This window comes from Ambystoma mexicanum, chromosome 11, assembly GCF_040938575.1.
Source record: "Ambystoma mexicanum isolate Mex_15411 chromosome 11, UKY_AmexF1_1, whole genome shotgun sequence".
Classification (NCBI taxonomy): Eukaryota; Metazoa; Chordata; class Amphibia; order Caudata; family Ambystomatidae; genus Ambystoma; species Ambystoma mexicanum.
In genome coordinates, this window is record NC_090934.1 from 225,876,798 (window position 1) to 225,893,746 (window position 16,949).

General features: G+C 50.5%; 1 protein-coding gene across 1 annotated transcript; it reads left to right on the forward strand.

Moving 5' to 3' along the window:
• The first annotated feature begins 1,691 nt into the window (after positions 1-1,691).
• On the forward strand, positions 1,692-14,721 carry GPR3 (G protein-coupled receptor 3). Its single transcript, XM_069622903.1, has 2 exons — positions 1,692-1,909; positions 10,531-14,721. The coding sequence occupies exons 1-2, from the start codon at positions 1,707-1,709 to the stop codon at positions 11,528-11,530; spliced, it is 1,203 nt and encodes a 400-aa protein (XP_069479004.1). The 5' UTR covers positions 1,692-1,706; the 3' UTR covers positions 11,531-14,721.
• The last annotated feature ends 2,228 nt before the right edge of the window (positions 14,722-16,949 follow it).

The following is a 16,949-nucleotide window of genomic DNA, read 5'->3' on the forward strand; positions in this document are numbered from 1 at the left end:
CTATTCGCGATCCAGGATTGGTGCAAATCCAACAACCTCTGCCTTAATGCCAGTAAGACAGAAATCCTTCTCATTGGGGCCCCTGCATTCCCTCTCTCTCTGGCTGCCCTCCTTGAGCCCTCTTCCTTCGCCTTCCTGTGAGGCAAAAAACCTTGGTGTCATCTTCTACTACGCCCTCTCCCTTTCTCCACTTATCATGGACCTTGTCAAGCAGGCCCACTACCAGCGGCACCACCTCAGAGGTATTCTTCCTCTTCTCACTTTCCCCTAGAAGCTCACTGTCTCCAGAGCTCTGGTTCTCTCTAGGTTGGACTACTGGAACAGCCTGTTTTTCAAGCTTCCTTCCTCTACTCTCTGCCCTCTGCAACTGATCCAGAACAGGACTGCGAGACCTATCCTTGGACGCAAGCCCAGGGACCGTATCTCTCCAGTCCTGAAATCTCTCCACTGGCTCCCGGTGGCTGCAAGGATCAAGTTCAAGACCCTCTGCATCATCCACAAGGCTTCCTTGGGCCGGGGCCCACACTACATCCAACTCTCTCTTCCAAAATACCTCCCTTTCGAGCCCTTCGCTCAGCTACCTCCAACTCTCTGAGGGTCAGACGCTTCTCCAGGCAGAGAGTGGGGGGTAGATCTCTCTCCTATGCAGGTGCCTCCCTCTGGAATGGCCTCCCTGCCCCTCTCAAACTTGAGACAGACCACATGAAGTTCAGGAAGCAGCTCAAGACCTTCCTTTTCTTCTCTGCTTTCTCTCTCGCCACCCCGCTGCTGACTACCTACTGGCTGTGCCGACTGGTTGCTTGACTACCCTCAGATTCTCACCGGGTACCAGGCTCCTCCATGATCAGTCTCCCCTGCACTGCCTCCGGGGCTGTAACTGTAACCTCTGCAGTCCCCTGTCTTCTTGCACTACAGAGAGCCGCGCTGCCCTGGTTGCATTTCCTCCTTTACTCTCTCTGACACCCCCCCTTCTCCCTTCCCTCTGCACTTCTCGTTCTCGCACTTGCAGGATCTGAGTGACGCAAGGCCTAGTAAGATCGTTTGTCTTGTCCTCCCTCTGTTTCCCCTCCCTTGTCTCATCACGCCTAGAAACACTGGAGTACAGGCGCGTTATAAATTACTTATATCATATCATGCATAGTGGTCCTTTATAATCCATATAGATGAAAAGGATGGGGGTCAATCCTGTGAGGGAGTAGCAGTCCCATAGAAGCTCTACTTTGTCACCGCTGATATTAGAAATCACTGGGAATCGATCAATGGTTTTTCCTGAGCCAATGCTTTGTAGGCGTGAACTGGGGACATGTCACAAGGGTTGGTGTGTAGTCTGTAGTGAGTGGTAATGTTCGATGCAGTGGCGGGGGGGGGGCATGATTTGGCGCAGGGAGGGGCTTCGTACAGTGGGGTTCAGTATTGATACCCCAGGCTTGGTGCAATGGGATAGGTTCTTTGCAGCGAGCGGGAGGTCCCCCAGGCCCTGCCCTTCATCTCATCAGTCTGCGTACAGGGGTGGCGGAAGGAGAAGGAGGGTGGGGGGGGGCTGCTGCTCACAGCTCTGCTTTGATAGGTATTTTTTTATGAATGGAATCTGCCAGTACCAGCCTTATTACTATGCTCTGCGTGCTGGATTTTCCGCGCCTTCTATTGGCTGCTGCCTGCCATTGACGTCACGGGGCGGAGGGGGCCTGTCAGGAGCGGTGTGGGAGATGAGTCACTTCAAAGTGGCTTATTCACAAGTCTCAAGCCAGCAGCGGTGCAGACGGAGCATCCTAGGAAGCGCGCATCCCTCCCCAGCCGGCCGGCGTCCTGCACTGTGCCTGCCTGCAGACCTCGCCCCGCCAGGCCCTGGCTGCACCGACCGCTGGCAGCAGGTGCATGCGTGGCGACCTTCCTGCCGCACCGCCATCAGGTGAGTGGAGCGGCCGGCAGACACGATCCGGCGCGCACTGTGCACGCGCTGAGCTCCCCCACAGGCAGGCGTGCTTCCCAGGCCCTGGCCCGGACCTAGATAGATATAAAACACGCAGCAAATGGACATTGCCTCTTGGAGCTTTGCACCGTGTGTAACATGAAACATAAAATACTGAGTAGTCTCTATCTGGATTCAAGAAACGTATGACCTGTTGGAGGCGCACAGCTCTCTGCAACAGGTTCCCTAACCCGCCGGGCTATCTCAATAGCCAACGCACACCGTTCCAGAGCATTGCAGTAAATTAACTTGCACGGTCAGCGAATATTGTGCATTGTATCGCCCCTAAGCGCTTGGGAAAATGTAGGGTGTGGATATAATACTTGTACATTTTTGTGGGGGCCAGTTGCAGCCTCCGCCCCTCTGCGCCCCCCCCCCCCCCCCGCCCCCGCACCCCAACCTCTCTGAAGTCTTAACACAGCGGAATCCCTCGGATTTCTTTTAAAACCGCTTCCATGCCCAATTAACTGTAGGCGCCAAAGAAAGGTGTGGCATGGCACCATGTAGGCATTAGACGCCGCAAGCAAGTCAGTGCAATGCCCCCAAAATAGATCCATCGGGACTGAGAAATGCGTTCCGGTTCAGTTATGTAAACTGGTCCTTCTCCCTCCCCAGCAAGGGCCATCCTGGTGCCCATTTCCGAACCTTATCTCCGCGAGGAGCAGGTGCACAGCGATTAGAAATGTGGCATCGCTATAGCGCATTTGGAGGCCGACGCGCCTCTCGGCGCTAATGCCCACATAAAACACACTTGCAGCCATGCGCACACACGTCCAGCTCGTCACCTGTACTTTGCCGGAGAAATATATCATTGTATGTCTAACGATAATGTCCAGTCACTCACCCCCTATGCACTCACTGCCTATGCCCCCACCCCCACACCTCAACGTAGTATAACACGCGGATGTGCTGGGCGCCGGGAATCCAGCACGGCGCGGGGGTTGCCAACAGTTTCAGAGCAAGCAAATCAATTAGGAGCGTGGGAGGAGGAGGCCGAGGAGTGGGCGCTGCCACTGGACAGGTAGCGATGGATGAGTGGGTGGGTTACGAGAAGGCAGAGGGGGGGGGGGACGAGGTGAAGGGTAAAATGAAAGGAGGGGAAGAATGAAGCAAGGGAGTGGAAGCGAGACGGATATCCCGAGACGGGAAGGGGAGAGGCGGGAGAGAGTGTAGAAGGGTGATGGGTAGCATGGAAAGGACATGGACGAAGAAGCACACAGGAGCAAGAGAAGTAGGGAAGAGAGACCTCGATGGAGTGATAAAGAAAAGGTGGACAATCAGGAGGGGCTGGGAAAGGAAAAGAAAACGAGGAGTGAGAGGGGAGTGTAAAACCATCGATGCTGGGAAAGGCCAGAGACCAAGGAAAGTGGATGGGCAGGGAGTGAGAAAGGCGAGTAGCCCTAGAGAGTAAGGACATAATACCATCTGTGAGAAGAGAATATAAGAGGGGGGAGTAGAGAGTACTAGGGAAAGGAGTGTAAGATCATAGAGACAGGCTATGGACAGACAGTGTGGAAAGGGGACTGACTAGGGCGAGTTGGAGCAGAGAGTAAGGACATAATACCAGCGGTGAGCAGACAAAATAAGAGGGGGAGAGTAGAGAGTATTAGGGGAAGGAGTGAAAGATCATAGAGACAGGCTATGGATAGACAGTGAGGAAAGGGGACTGACCAGGGCGAGTTGGAACAGAGAGTAAGGACATAAAACAGCTGTGAGCGGACAAAATAAGAGGGGGGAGTAGAGAGTACTAGGGGAAGGAGTGTAAGATCATAGAGCCAGGCTATGGACAGGCAGTGTGGAAAGGGGACTGACTAGGGCGAGTTGGAACGGAGAGTAAGGACATAAAACAGCTGTGAGCGACAAAATAAGAGGGGGGAGTAGAGAGTACTAGGGGAAGGAGTGTAAGATCATAGAGACAGGCTATGGATAGACAGTGAGGAAAGGGGACTGACCAGGGCGAGTTGGAGCAGAGAGTAAGGACATAAAAGCAGATGTGAGCGGAGAACATAAGAGGGGGGAGTAGAGAGTAATAGGGGAAGGAGTGTAAGATCATAGAGACAGGCTATGGACAGACAGTGTGGAAAGGGGACTGACTAGGGCGAGTTGGAACAGAGAGTAAGGACATAAAAGCAGCTGTGAGCGGAGAACATAAGAGGGGGGTGTAGAGAGTACTAGGGGAAGGAGTGTAAGATCATAGAGACAGGCTATGGACAGACAGTGTGGAAAGGGGACTGACTAGGGCGAGTTGGAGCAGAGAGTAAGGACATAATACCAGCGGTGAGCAGACAAAATAAGAGGGTGGGAGTAGAGAGTACTACGGGAAAGAGTGTAAGATCATAGAGACATGCTATGGATAGACAGTGAGGAAAGGGGACTGACCAGGGCGAGTTGGAGCAGAGAGTAAGGACATAAAAGCAGCTGTGAGCGGAGAACATAAGAGGGGGGTGTAGAGAGTACTAGGGGAAGGAGTGTAAGATCATAGAGACAGGCTATGGACAGACAGTGTGGAAAGGGGACTGACTAGGGCGAGTTGGAGCAGAGAGTAAGGACATAATACCAGCGGTGAGCAGACAAAATAAGAGGGTGGGGAAGTAGAGAGTACTAGGGGAAGGAGTGTAAGATCATAGAGACAGGCTATGGACAGACAGTGAGGAAAGGGGACTGACTAGGGCGAGTCAGAGCAAGAGAGTAAGGACATAAAAGCAGCTGTGAGCAGAGAAAATAAGAGGGGGGAGTAGAGAATTCTAGGGGAAGGAGTGCAAGATCATAGAGACAGGCTATGGACAGACAGTGAGGAAAGGGGAGTGACCAGGGTGAGTCGGAGCAGAGAGTAAGGACATAAAAGCAGCTGTGAGAGCAGAGAATCAAAGGGCAAGTAGTAGCAGAGAGTAAGAGGTGAATGTAAAATCATAGAGGTCAGGTAAGGTCAGACCGGAAGGACAAAGAAAGGCGCGGAGTGAGAAGAGCGATTTAGAACAGAGAGTAATGGTAAGGACAGCTGTGAGAGCAGAACATAAGAGGGGAGAGTAGGAGCAGAGAGAGAGTATTACGATAGAGGCAGTATTCTGTCAGAGAGTGAGGAGAAAGAAAGGAAAGGGAGTGAGAAGGGCGAGGTGGCACGGAGTAAGGACATAATAGAGGATATGAGAGCAGAGCATAAGAGTGGGAATAGGAGCAGAGAGTAAGGTGATAGTGTAAATTCATAGACGTGGGGCAAGCTCAGATGAAGGAAATAGAAGAGAAAGGAAAGAGTGAGAAGGATTAGTAGGAGCAGAGAGTAAGGCCATGATAGAGGATGTGAGAGCAGAGCATACGAGTGGGAATAGAAGCCGAGGATAAGAGCGGAGTGTACGATCAGAAATGCAGGGTAAGGTCAGACAGGAATGAAAGAGAAAGGACATGGTGTGAAAATGGCAAGTAGGAAGCGAGAGTAAGGGCATAATAGAAGCTGTGAGAGCGGAGGCAAAGAGGGGAGTGCAAGATCATAGATGCAAGCTAAGGTCAAACATTAAGGAAAGCTACGTAACAGGGAGTCAGAAGGATGAGTAGGAGCAGAGAGTAAGGACACAATAGCAGCCGTGGGAGAAGAGAAAAAGGGGGGTATGAGCAGAGGATAAGAAGCAAGTGTAACATGATAGGTCACAAAGTAAGGAAAAATAAGGAACAGGGAGTGGTAATGGGGAATAAGAGCACAGAGTAAGGAGATAATGGAAGCTGTGTGAGCAGAGAATGAGAGGGGGAGTAGGAGCAGAGAGTAAAATGGGAGTCTAAGATCATTGATGCAGGATGATGTCAAACAGTAAGGAAAGCGAGGGAACGGAGTGAGAATGGCGAGTAGGAGCAGAAAGTAAGGACATATTGCAGTTGCAGTAGGAGCTTAGGGTAAGAAGAAAGTGTAAAATCATAGGTCACACAGTAAGCAAAGATAACGAGGAGGGAGTGTGAAGGGTGAATACGAGCAGGGAGTAAGGACAGGATAGCAGCTGGCAGAGCAAATAATAAGAGTGGCTAGGAGCAGAGAATAAGCAGTGAGTGTAAGATCATGGGCGCAGGCTAAATTCAGCCAGTCAGGAAAGAGAAAGGGCACAGAGTGAGAATGGAAAATGGGAGCAGAGTGTAAGTACCTAATGGCAGCTATTAGGGAAGACATTAAGAGGGGAGTAGGAGCAGAGAATAAAGAGGGAGCAAATGAACAGAGCAGAAGCATAATTGAGCACAGTAATGGCTGTCTTCACCGGCTGTGCCACCTTACTTTAGTTGTAGCTGTATGGATGAACATCAGCAAACAGGGATGGGAGCTGCCCAGAAGGGGCTGTCTTTTGCCTCTGGCCCTTAACCGGCTGCCCGGGCAAGTTGCCCTGGGGGGATCCTTGAAGAGGGGGACATCTGCTCATGTGACCATGCCGCCAGGCCAAACAGCTTGCGGGAGGATGTGGAGGGAGCCGGGAAGCGAAAAGAAAGAGGAGGGAGCGGGTACGGGTGAAATGGAGATGAGCTCAAGGGGCAAGGGAGGTGAGAGGGGAGCACTTACCCGGGTGTTCTGGGCATGCTTTGGGAGCGGATGGCTGCGCAAGGTGGTAGAAGGCAAAGGAAAAGCCTTGTTTCCTGGCTCTGGTCATGTGGCCATGCCACAGGGCCAATCCACTTATAGGAGGACCAGTAGAGGGAGGGGGGAGGGGGGAAGCAAAAAGAAAATACGAGAGGGGAGCGGGCACCAGAGAAATGGAGATGAGCACAAGAGGCAAGGGAGGTGAGAGGGGAGCACTTACTCTGGTGTTATGGGCACGCAAGGCTAGTAGTAGGCAGAGGAAAACAAAATCACACGCTTCCACCTCACCCAAATCCTCAGATCAGGTCAGAGGAGAGGATAAGGAAAACGTAATGGGGCAAGGAAAAAGTAGGAGCCGATAGTGAGGGTAACTGTACAGAGGAAAGAATGTGGGTCAAAGAGTAAGGACTGAAGGTAGGGGAAAGGGTCGAGGTAAGATCAGATTTTCTGTAATGATGGAACTCTTGCTCAGCTGCGGGGTGTTTCTGTCTACTGATGGCGTAGCTGCTTCCGGCCCATGCATTATTTTGTTACAGTTTTATTTTTTATTACTTCTGGAATATTCTTTCTCTGCTGTTGGGGTTGTATTTCTGCTGCAGGGTTCTTTATATTCAGCTGAGTATATTTCTGGGGCATGTTTCGGCTGCTGTGTTCTTCTGCCGCTGAGTTGTGTTCGTCTGCCAGGTGTCTTCCTTCTTGTTGGGGTTGCTTTCTGCTGCAGGGTTCTTTAGATTCAGCTGAGTATATTTCACAGGCATGTTTCGGCTACTGTGGTCTTCTTCTGCCGCTGAGGTGTGTTCGTCTGCCAGGCGTCTTCCTTCTTGTTGGGGTTGCTTTCTGCTGCAGGGTTCTTAATATTCAGCTGAGTATATTTCTGGGGCATGTTTCGGCTGCTGTGGTCTTCTTCTGCCGCTGAGGTGTGTTCGTCTTCCAGGCGTCTTCCTTCTTGTTGGGGTTGCTTTCTGCTGCAGGGTTCTTTATATTCGGCTGAGTATATTTCTGGGGCATGTTTCGGCTGCTGTGGTCTTCTTCTGCCGCTGAGGTGTGTTCGTCTGGCAGGTGTCTTCCTTCCTGTTGGGGTTGCTTTCTGATGCAGGGTTCTTTATATTCAGCTGAGTATATTTCTGGGGCATGTTTCGGCTGCTGTGGTCTTCTTCTGCCGCTGAGGTGTGTTCGTCTGCCAGGTGTCTTCCTTCTTGTTGGGGTTGCTTTCTGCTGCAGGGTTCTTTATATTAAGCGGAGTATATTTCTGGGGCATGTTTCGGCTGCTGTTGTCTTCTTCTGCCACTGAGGTGTGTTCGTCTGCCAGGCGTCTTCCTTCTTGTTGGGGTTGCTTTCTGCTGCGGGTTCTTAATATTCAGCTGAGTATATTTCTGGGGCATGTTTCGGCTGCTGTGGTCTTCGTCTGCCACTGAGGTGTGTTCGTCTGCCAGGCGTCTTCCTTCTTGTTGGGGTTGCTTTCTGCTGCAGGGTTCTTTATATTCGGATGAGTATATTTCTGGGGCATGTTTCGGCTGCTGTGGTCTTCTTCTGCCGCTGAGGTGTGTTCGTCTGCCAGGTGTCTTCCTTCTTGTTGGGGTTGCTTTCTGCTGCAGGGTTCTTTATATTAAGCGGAGTATATTTCTGGGGCATGTTTCGGCTGCTGTGGTCTTCTTCTGCCGCTGAGGTGTGTTCGTCTTCCAGTTGTCTTCCTTCTTGTTGGGATTGCTTTCTGCTGCAGAGTTCTTTATGTTCAGCTGAGTATATTTCTGGGGCATGTTTCGGCTGCTGTGGTCTTCTTCTGCCGCTGAGGTGTGCTCGTCTTCCAGGCGTCTTCCTTCTTGTTGGGGTTGCTTTCTGCTGCAGGGTTCTTTATATTCGGCTGAGTATATTTCTGGGGCATGTTTCGGCTGCTGTGGTCTTCTTCTGCCGCTGAGGTGTGTTCATCTGGCAGGTGTCTTCCTTCCTGTTGGGGTTGCTTTCTGATGCAGGGTTCTTTATATTCAGCTGAGTATATTTCACAGGCATGTTTCGGCTGTTGTGGTCTTCTTCTGCCGCTGAGGTGTGTTCGTCTGCCAGGTGTCTTCCTTCTTGTTGGGGTTGCTTTCTGCTGCAGGGTTCTTTATATTCGGCTGAGTATATTTCTGGGGCATGTTTCGGCTGCTGTGGTCTTCTTCTTCCGCTGAGGTGTGTTCATCTGGCAGGCGTCTTCCTTCTTGTTGGGGTTGCTTTCTGCTGCAGGGTTCTTTATATTCAGCTGAGTATATTTCACGGGCATGTTTCAGCTGATGTGGCCTTCTTCTGCTGCTGAGGTGTCTTCCTTCTTGTTGGGGTTGCTTTCCTGCTACTCAACCTCTTTTCCTAATGATCCGGTGTTTTCGGCTGCTGTCAGTGTTTTCATGCCACTGTTGGGGGTTTCTACTATTTGGCGTGATTCCCTCCACCCGTGCTGTGTTTTTCTCCTGCTGGTGGGGATGTTTCCGTGGTGATGAGATGCGTTCACACAGTTGGGGGCCTTTCTTTCTGTGTGAGGTGTTTTTTTACTCTGGGGGTCATTTTTCAAGGCCTAATGTTTGCTTTTTCTGCTGGGTCACTTTACAGTTAAAATTGTGTTTTTCCCAGCGGGGCTTGTTTTTGAGACTGCTTCAGCTGCTCCAAAACAAGTGATGTTTTTGTGTATTCAGTGATACCCATAGCCCCCGCCGCCCCCAACAGCAGCAAATAAAGTGCACATGTCAGCAACATGTGCAGCGCCCTCTCACCCACCTGGCCGAGGCCCTGAGCAATCAAAATCAGCAGGAAAGCGCTCTGAACAGCACCTCTTCCGAGAACTCTCAGCTAGAAAAAAATAGAACAGCTGGGAGAGACATCAAATAAGATATTCTGTTATTCTTTAATACATGTTCTGTAAAGACCATTCGCCATGCAAATAAATGGCAAGTGCAGTGTTTCGCGCCTAGAAACACGTGTGTACAGGCGCGTTATAAATGCCATAAAATAACTATCAGGGTTGGACTGGGCCATAAAATTGTCTGAAAAAGTGGCCCACAGTTGCAAATGGCTATTCATTCCTTTCGTGATGCTGTTTGAATAGTACCCAAGGGGGAGTTTTATGATAAAGTGTGATGCAAATTGCGCATTTGAAAGAATATTTCATCAGCAATGCTGGTCAAAACTACTAGCCACAGGGTGAATTAACTCATCAAACTGGCCCAAATTGGCAAAAAAAAAGTGGGCTACCATGACAAAAAAAAACTTCCCACACAGGATTTTGTGTTTTTGGTTCGGCCGTGGGCCTATTGCCCTGTAGGCCAGTCCGAGCCTGTCAACTATCCAACAGCATAGACGACAGCAGAGATACAACTATTGCCATATAGGCCAGTCCAAGCCTGGCAGCTATCCAACAGCATAGGCAACAGCAGAGATACAACTATTGACCTATAGGCCAGTCCGAGCCTGGCAACTATCCAACAGCATAGGCGACAGCAGAGATACAACTATTGCCATATAGGTCAGTCCGAGCCTGGCAACTATCCAACAGCATAGGCGACAGCAGAGATACAACTATTGCCATATAGGTCAGTCCGAGCCTGCCACTATCCAACAGCATAGGCGACAGCAGACATACAACACTGGAGTGGGTGGTGGAGTGGAACCTTGGGGGGTTGGGAGGCTTCAGGAACAGGAAACAAAAGAATTGTGGATGGAAATGTTTAGACCAGGAGAATTTCCCCAATCCCTTCCATCATTGCGACCCCGTCTGATTTGCATATGGTTGTTCCTCTTCCAGAATGGCACAGCTTTGACTCCCCACCTGCAAATAGAGCAGTGCAGCCGAACTGCTAGGCCACGTTGCCTCTGTACAGTAACACAAGCAATCCCAAAGGTGTTTCTGGCCATGTCCCTCTGTGCCACCATGTTTCCTACTCCAGGTTTCTCTAATAAGCACTCTCCAAGCATGCCAGGCCCTGACTAAAGATCAGTCTCTACCTGTTGTCTTGACGTGCGTTGACGTCTTCTTTTCTCGTTGCAGGTCCGCCGCGGGTACCATGAATGAGAACTCCTCCCAGCCACCATCCGAGCTCCTCCAGCGCTGGTTCTCCACAGGCAACGCAAGCAGGTCCCTAGAGCTGGCATCTGTGGCCCGGCCAGTCACCCTGAACCCCTGGGACGTGGTTCTCTGCATCTCTGGCACCCTCATTGCCTGCGAAAATGCCATTGTGGTGGCCATAGTCACGTTCACGCCAGCCTTCCGGACTCCCATGTTCCTGCTGATTGGTAGCCTGGCCACAGCGGACCTGCTGGCAGGCCTGGGCCTCATATTCCACTTTGCCTTCGTCTACTGCCTTCAGTCGGAGATTGTGAGCCTGGTCACCGTGGGTCTTCTGGTGGCTTCCTTCACTGCCAGCGTTAGCAGTCTGTTGGCCATTACTGTAGACCGCTACCTGTCACTCTACAACGCCTTGACCTACTACTCAGAGAGGACAGTGACCCGGACTTACATCATGCTCATACTGACCTGGGGATCTGCCATCTCCTTCGGGGTCCTTCCGATCATGGGCTGGAATTGCCTTAAGACCCCGTCCACCTGCAGCATTGTCCGGCCTCTGACCAAGAACAATCTGGTCATCTTGTCCATCTCCTTCTTCATGATCTTTGCGCTGATGCTCCAGCTCTACGTCCAGATCTGCAAGATTGTGTGCCGGCACGCGCAGCAGATCGCCGTGCAGCGTCACTTCCTGCCCTCCTCGCACTACGTCACCACGCGCAAGGGCATCTCCACGCTGGCCGTCATCCTGGGCACATTCGCCTCCTGCTGGCTGCCTTTCGCCATCTACTGCTTGCTGGGGGACTACAGCTACCCGTCGCTCTACACCTACGCCACCCTCCTGCCCGCAACCTACAACTCCATGATCAACCCCATCATCTATGCCTACCGCAACCACGAGATCCAGAAGGTGCTGTGGGCCCTGTGCTGCGGTTGCTGCTCCACGAGGATGCCTTTCAGATCGAGGTCGCCCAGCGACGTCTGACGTCAGCAAACGCGCCCCAAGGCATGGGCGAATGAATCAGCGCCATACAAACGTTCAAACTGAAAGACGCCTTTAAACTCTTGCTCTTTTTTGCTTGTTTGCACAGCCGTATGGATATTTATGGAGACTTCTTTCAGATATGCATTGTCACTTTTGGGGTGCAACGGTGCGGGCTTGCTTTAGAAAAGAAGCCTGCGACCCGGCCCCCCGCCACCCATGTCCCATTATTGCAGCTGTGCGTGCGGGGACCGTTTCTATTCCTGTGCCTAAATATGACGTCACGTTTCAGGGACCCCCATCCCCTGACATCAGCAGTGCTAGATGGAATATCACAAGAGGAACCCCTGCTTCTCAGCTCTGCCCACCCCTCGTTTCATACTCACCCACCTGTGTGCATCATACGCTAGCTACATACATAGAACACGGTCAGTGAGGCTAAAGCGTTAGCCCCAAACCCAGAATGCCCTCATAATATCACCCTCCATGGTGATAATAGAAATGAATGGCTAAAGTGGACACCTCGATTATTTTTTGAGTACATACAAAACACACACACTTCAATGTTACTTCGCTTCCTTGATAAAAGCATCATGGGGTGGGGGGTATCACTCTGCCCTCCCCATCTCATTGAGCAGTGGGCACTACTGATCTGAAAAATACACTGTCTAATTGCACCTTTATAGCTTTAATCTCAATAAGAGCGGAGGAGGGTGTATGGTCATTTCATCTAAAACCTTTGCCATTCCATCGACATGTTCATCTAATGCACTTTTTTAGCTTTTTTTTGTTGCTTTTTTTGGGGGGGGGGTACACAAACCCCTGTTTTTTACCCTTTAAAATGCACCTGAACAAAAATTAACCCTTCACCCCCAAAAAACATGCATTAGATGGACATTTTTTAGATGGGAACACTTCGATGGAATGGTATTAGATGGAATGGGTTTAGATGAATTGACGAGAAGCCGAGGAGGAGCGAGGGCTCACTTGCCGGTGAAATAAGTGTGCTTTTTACAGGGTCTACTAGTGCATGTGGGGTATGACAGTACATGTGAAGTCTGTAGCAAAGCTTCCCAGTGACAAGCGTTCCTTGCCACTTTGGCGCATGTGATACGTAAAATGATGTCATAGACCGGGCTGTAAGCAATACCACGTGCCTGTGCAGTGGAGCAACTGCTGGGTGCCATCGTTCCACTGCCAGCCAAGGCCAGGGCAATAGCTCGATACACATGAGCACTTATGTCACAGTGTGCCCTCTGCTGGTCGCACCTGTTGCTCTAACACCGAGTTCCAAGCGGTGAACAAAGATACTAGTCGGCTATACCTTGGCACATTGACACCCGAGGCCCAGGGGCGTGTGGCGCTTTATAAAAATTAAAATAAATAAAGAAGTATCACTTACTGGGGGCACACAAGTTCTCGCCCTTACGGGGTCTATGGAAGAGTCGTAACAGTATGATACAGATGACTGGTGGGAATGGGGACTGGCTCAGAACTGGACAGATAGGGCAACTGGGGGGGTGGCAAGGGGCACGCGCTTACCCCCATAATAAAAACTCCAGTACCCTGTCAACTGATGCATGTGTTGGCAGCCCATAGTAAACGTGCTCTTCGACTCTCCGTTGATGCATGTATCGCTCAAGGGCGATCGACAAGGAAAGAATCCCAAAGCCCATGTCACATGTATGTAGGGATGCACGTAGGTATGCATCGCACTGTTCTGTTTAGTGCCTAGACGCCATTTATGGCAACTTCAGACCACTTTAACAATACCTACATGAGTAGACAGGATACAAGAAATCCCTGCTTTGGGTATGGGTGACATGTAATATGGTGGTCGTCTGGTGTGAGGTCTACGATGGCCGAACCACTCCCCCACACATTACCTGGGCAGCGAGATGAAAGCACCCAGCTTTGCAGGTCAGCAACATCAGGGATCCTAAAGCCAAGGTGAGTCTTAAACCCAAAACCTGAGTGTGTCTTCCGCAATATGCAATTAGAATTCTAGTAAAATGGCTGCGCCAAAAGCGCAAGAGAAGAGGCCCATTTTAGTGAAAGATGCTGCGAACCCTTCTGCTGCTTTATTTATTTATTTATTTATTTATTTATAATGATGTCCTTCCTGCAGAGGGGGCGCACCCCAGGCACACTCCTCAGCCTGGCACATGATGCCCTGGAGCAGAGGCTTTGGGGAGTTGTCTGGTGGGTCCCGGCAGAAGCTTGGCTGCCACATCTGATACAGACACACACACCAGCAGATCAGTTTCCAAAAGCAAGCCAAGGCAACACGGCCCTTTACAAGAAAGCAATGTAACACTTCTGCCAACTTTTCTATCTGTGACGTTATTACCTCAGCTCTTTCAAGAAAAAAAAGACTATTTTTACATATAAGAAACGTTTAAAAAATGTTTTTTAAAATGCTTCTTTCTTTTGGAGCGGGAGGATGAAATAGAGGAAGGCGGATCGTGTTCCAGAGTTCACATTATTAATGGATCGTGTTTACGGCTGTAGCTACCCAGCGTCCACCCCCAGCCCTGCGCACACATGCTTATTCAACGCGCAGTCGCGCGCAAGCAATGCTCGCACACCTTAAGCAATGACCGCAGTGCACTGCACACCAGAACATGCTTAAGCAATGACCGCACACCAGAACCCGTTTAAGCAATGGTCTCACACCAGAAGACGCTTAAGCAGTGACCGCACACCAGAACTCGTTTAAGCAATGGCCGCACACCAGAACACGCTTCACCAATGGCCACACACCAGGAAACACTTAAGCAATGACCGCACACCAGAACATGCTTAAGCAATGGCCGCACACCAGAACACGCTTAAGCAGTGACCGCACACCAGAACCTGTTTAAGCAATGGCCGCACACCAGAACACGCTTCACCAATGGCCACACACCAGGAAACACTTAAGCAATGACCGCACACCAGAACACGCTTAACCAATGGCCGCACACCAGAACACGCTTAACCAATGGCCGCACACCAGAACACACGTAAGACTTAAGCAGCGCACTCACTGAGAAACACGCTAACCAAATGGCCACTTAACCAATGGATCGGACTGGAAGTGGCCGTGTTTGTATATCATAATATGTGACTTTTCCTATGCTACAGTACACACTTTGGCCCTGATTCATGTAATTATTTGCGTGCAAAACGGGGATCTGCGTGCCATTCTGCCTGTAAATCCCCATTCGTCAAATAAGGATTTGCGGGCAGAATGGCACGCAGATCCCCGCTTTACGCGCAAATAATTGCATGAATCAGGGCCTATATTGGCAACATTGTGGATATGTAGCCATTTAAAGACATTAGCAAGTAACGTTGGTCACAATTACCAACTGCACAGTGCCTGGGTCTTGCATTATTGACCCTTTGGCCAGAATGAACCGCCTTAACCCAACACACACCTACCCCGTGCACAAATGCCAAACCTTCCCCCAGTAACAAAGGCACAAATAAACATACCAGTGCTGTCATATGCAGCGAAATCGTAGACACGTACACCTGGAAAAGAGCCATCCACCCCACAGCGCTTCAAAGCCAGAACAACGGTAGAAGGCGCTATACAGCCATCAAGCAACATACCTATGTAATGTAAAGTAACTGGTCTTGCAGAGAGCACCTCGGCCATTTTGGCAGCCTTGTTGCGGGCTGAAACTCATGGCACACTTAAAGTATCCATTGAGCACTTTGACTTACCCATTGCGAAACCACCTAAACTAACCGAAACCCCTCCCTTAAGCAAAGTGAAAACCCATATACCCAAGAGTGAACAAATGTGCCAACACGTCCGCTAGTCCAGTGTAGATACAGAATGGATGCCCAGAAGCACCACGTGCGCATCCACAAACACTACAAAACACGAGCACAAACGCACCCGACTCCTCTCCCAACACACCCTCATTTGGAGGGTGTCACCCGCTAAAAAGCCACGCCAACACCATGTCCTCCGCCCGCTCCCCCGCCTCTTTTGTTGTCTCCAAGCTTGGTGTTTTACTGCCCCCTGGTGCTCGCACTGTGGAATGCATTGAATGGAGATTTGCATGCTGAACTTGGCCAGTATTATTGGGGATGGGAATGTGGGTATTTATTCATCCTGTGAGGCGAGTCTACACGCAGGACCGGGGATATTGCAATGATAAACGGTGCCTATGTATTTATGTTCAAACGCCAACGGCCCCGGCACCTGCTGGGCACGCTTTAAAAGGGAAGACGTTGCACTAAGACTCGCCAGTGGCACGTGGCCCTGGTGCGCCCCACTGGGGGGCCAAGACCCTCACACGGGCACACCTCTGGGAGCGAAGAAACTCTCAGCTACTGTAAACTTGGATTTGCACATTTCTGGCATGGAAAATGAGGACACACATGGCCTTTGAGGCACTTTCGAGACAGGTTCTTCCCTGATCTGGTTTGCAGAGGGTTCTTTATAGGGAATTAGGGGCGGGGGGTTCGTATGTGGGGGGGGGACAAAACGCAATGTTTAGTGACTGGACCTCACCTGGCTTGCTTCATCACTCTCAAAGAGGGGTTAATTTTATTTATCTTGCGAGGAAAGGGTCGTTTTCTGATTCTCCTTTGCAATGGTGATCCAGGCCGGTGCAGGCGCCTTAAATTAAGCTACCCCAAACCCCCCTCTCCCACAAATGGGACCAAAGGGGGAGAACCGGGGAGGGTCAGGTAAGATATCGTGTTGCACATTTCTGACCAAATATGAGAATTAACAATTCACTAGAAATTGACATCCTGTCTATTCCCCGCCCCCTTTCCCCCCAGACTCCTCTGCCAGATGTGGAAAGTTCCTGTATTTTTGTTTACAAGAAATAAAAATAAAGTTTATTTGTGATATAAAAAAAAGCCTTTTGATTTTTGTGCTCGGTCAGTGATTCAGTGCATGCGTGTGCGTCTAATCTCCGTGGCTCTCAAAGATCATGAGTGTGAATGCGTCAATTGCAGGGCCTCCCAGTAATCATGCAAGGGAACGTGTCAGTTGCAGGAGCCTCAACACGCTTCTGTGTTTCTGCCTGGTGCAATGTGCAAATGCATCAATGTCCGGGCCTCTCAGCGGCCAATCAGTGATCATCTGTGCACATGTGACCATCTCTGGGCTTCTCGGTGGACCAGCCGTCCAATCCATGGGCCGCTCAGTGACCATGTGTGCAAATATGTCTACGTCTGGATCACTTGTTTGTCAAGTATGCACATTTGTCAAATTCTGGTCCTCTCAGTGGCCTAGTGTGCAAATGCATTAATTTCCGTGGCTCTCAGTGGTCGACAGAACACATTTGTCAATTTCTCCACCTCTCAGTGGTCAGATTTGCAAATGTGGCAATTTCTGGGCTTCTATGTTGTCCAGTAGGGAAATGTATCCATATCTGGGTCAATCAGTGATCAAGCGCGTGCTGATGAG

Bases quoted from the DNA above. Each gene is read 5' to 3' on its own strand.
- GPR3 (XM_069622903.1), top strand. From the start codon at position 1,707: ATGAGTCACTTCAAAGTGGCTTATTCACAAGTCTCAAGCCAGCAGCGG. The intron at 1,910-10,530 runs GTGAGTGGAGCG...TTCTCGTTGCAG, and splicing joins TCCTGCCGCACCGCCATCAG to GTCCGCCGCGGGTACCATGA.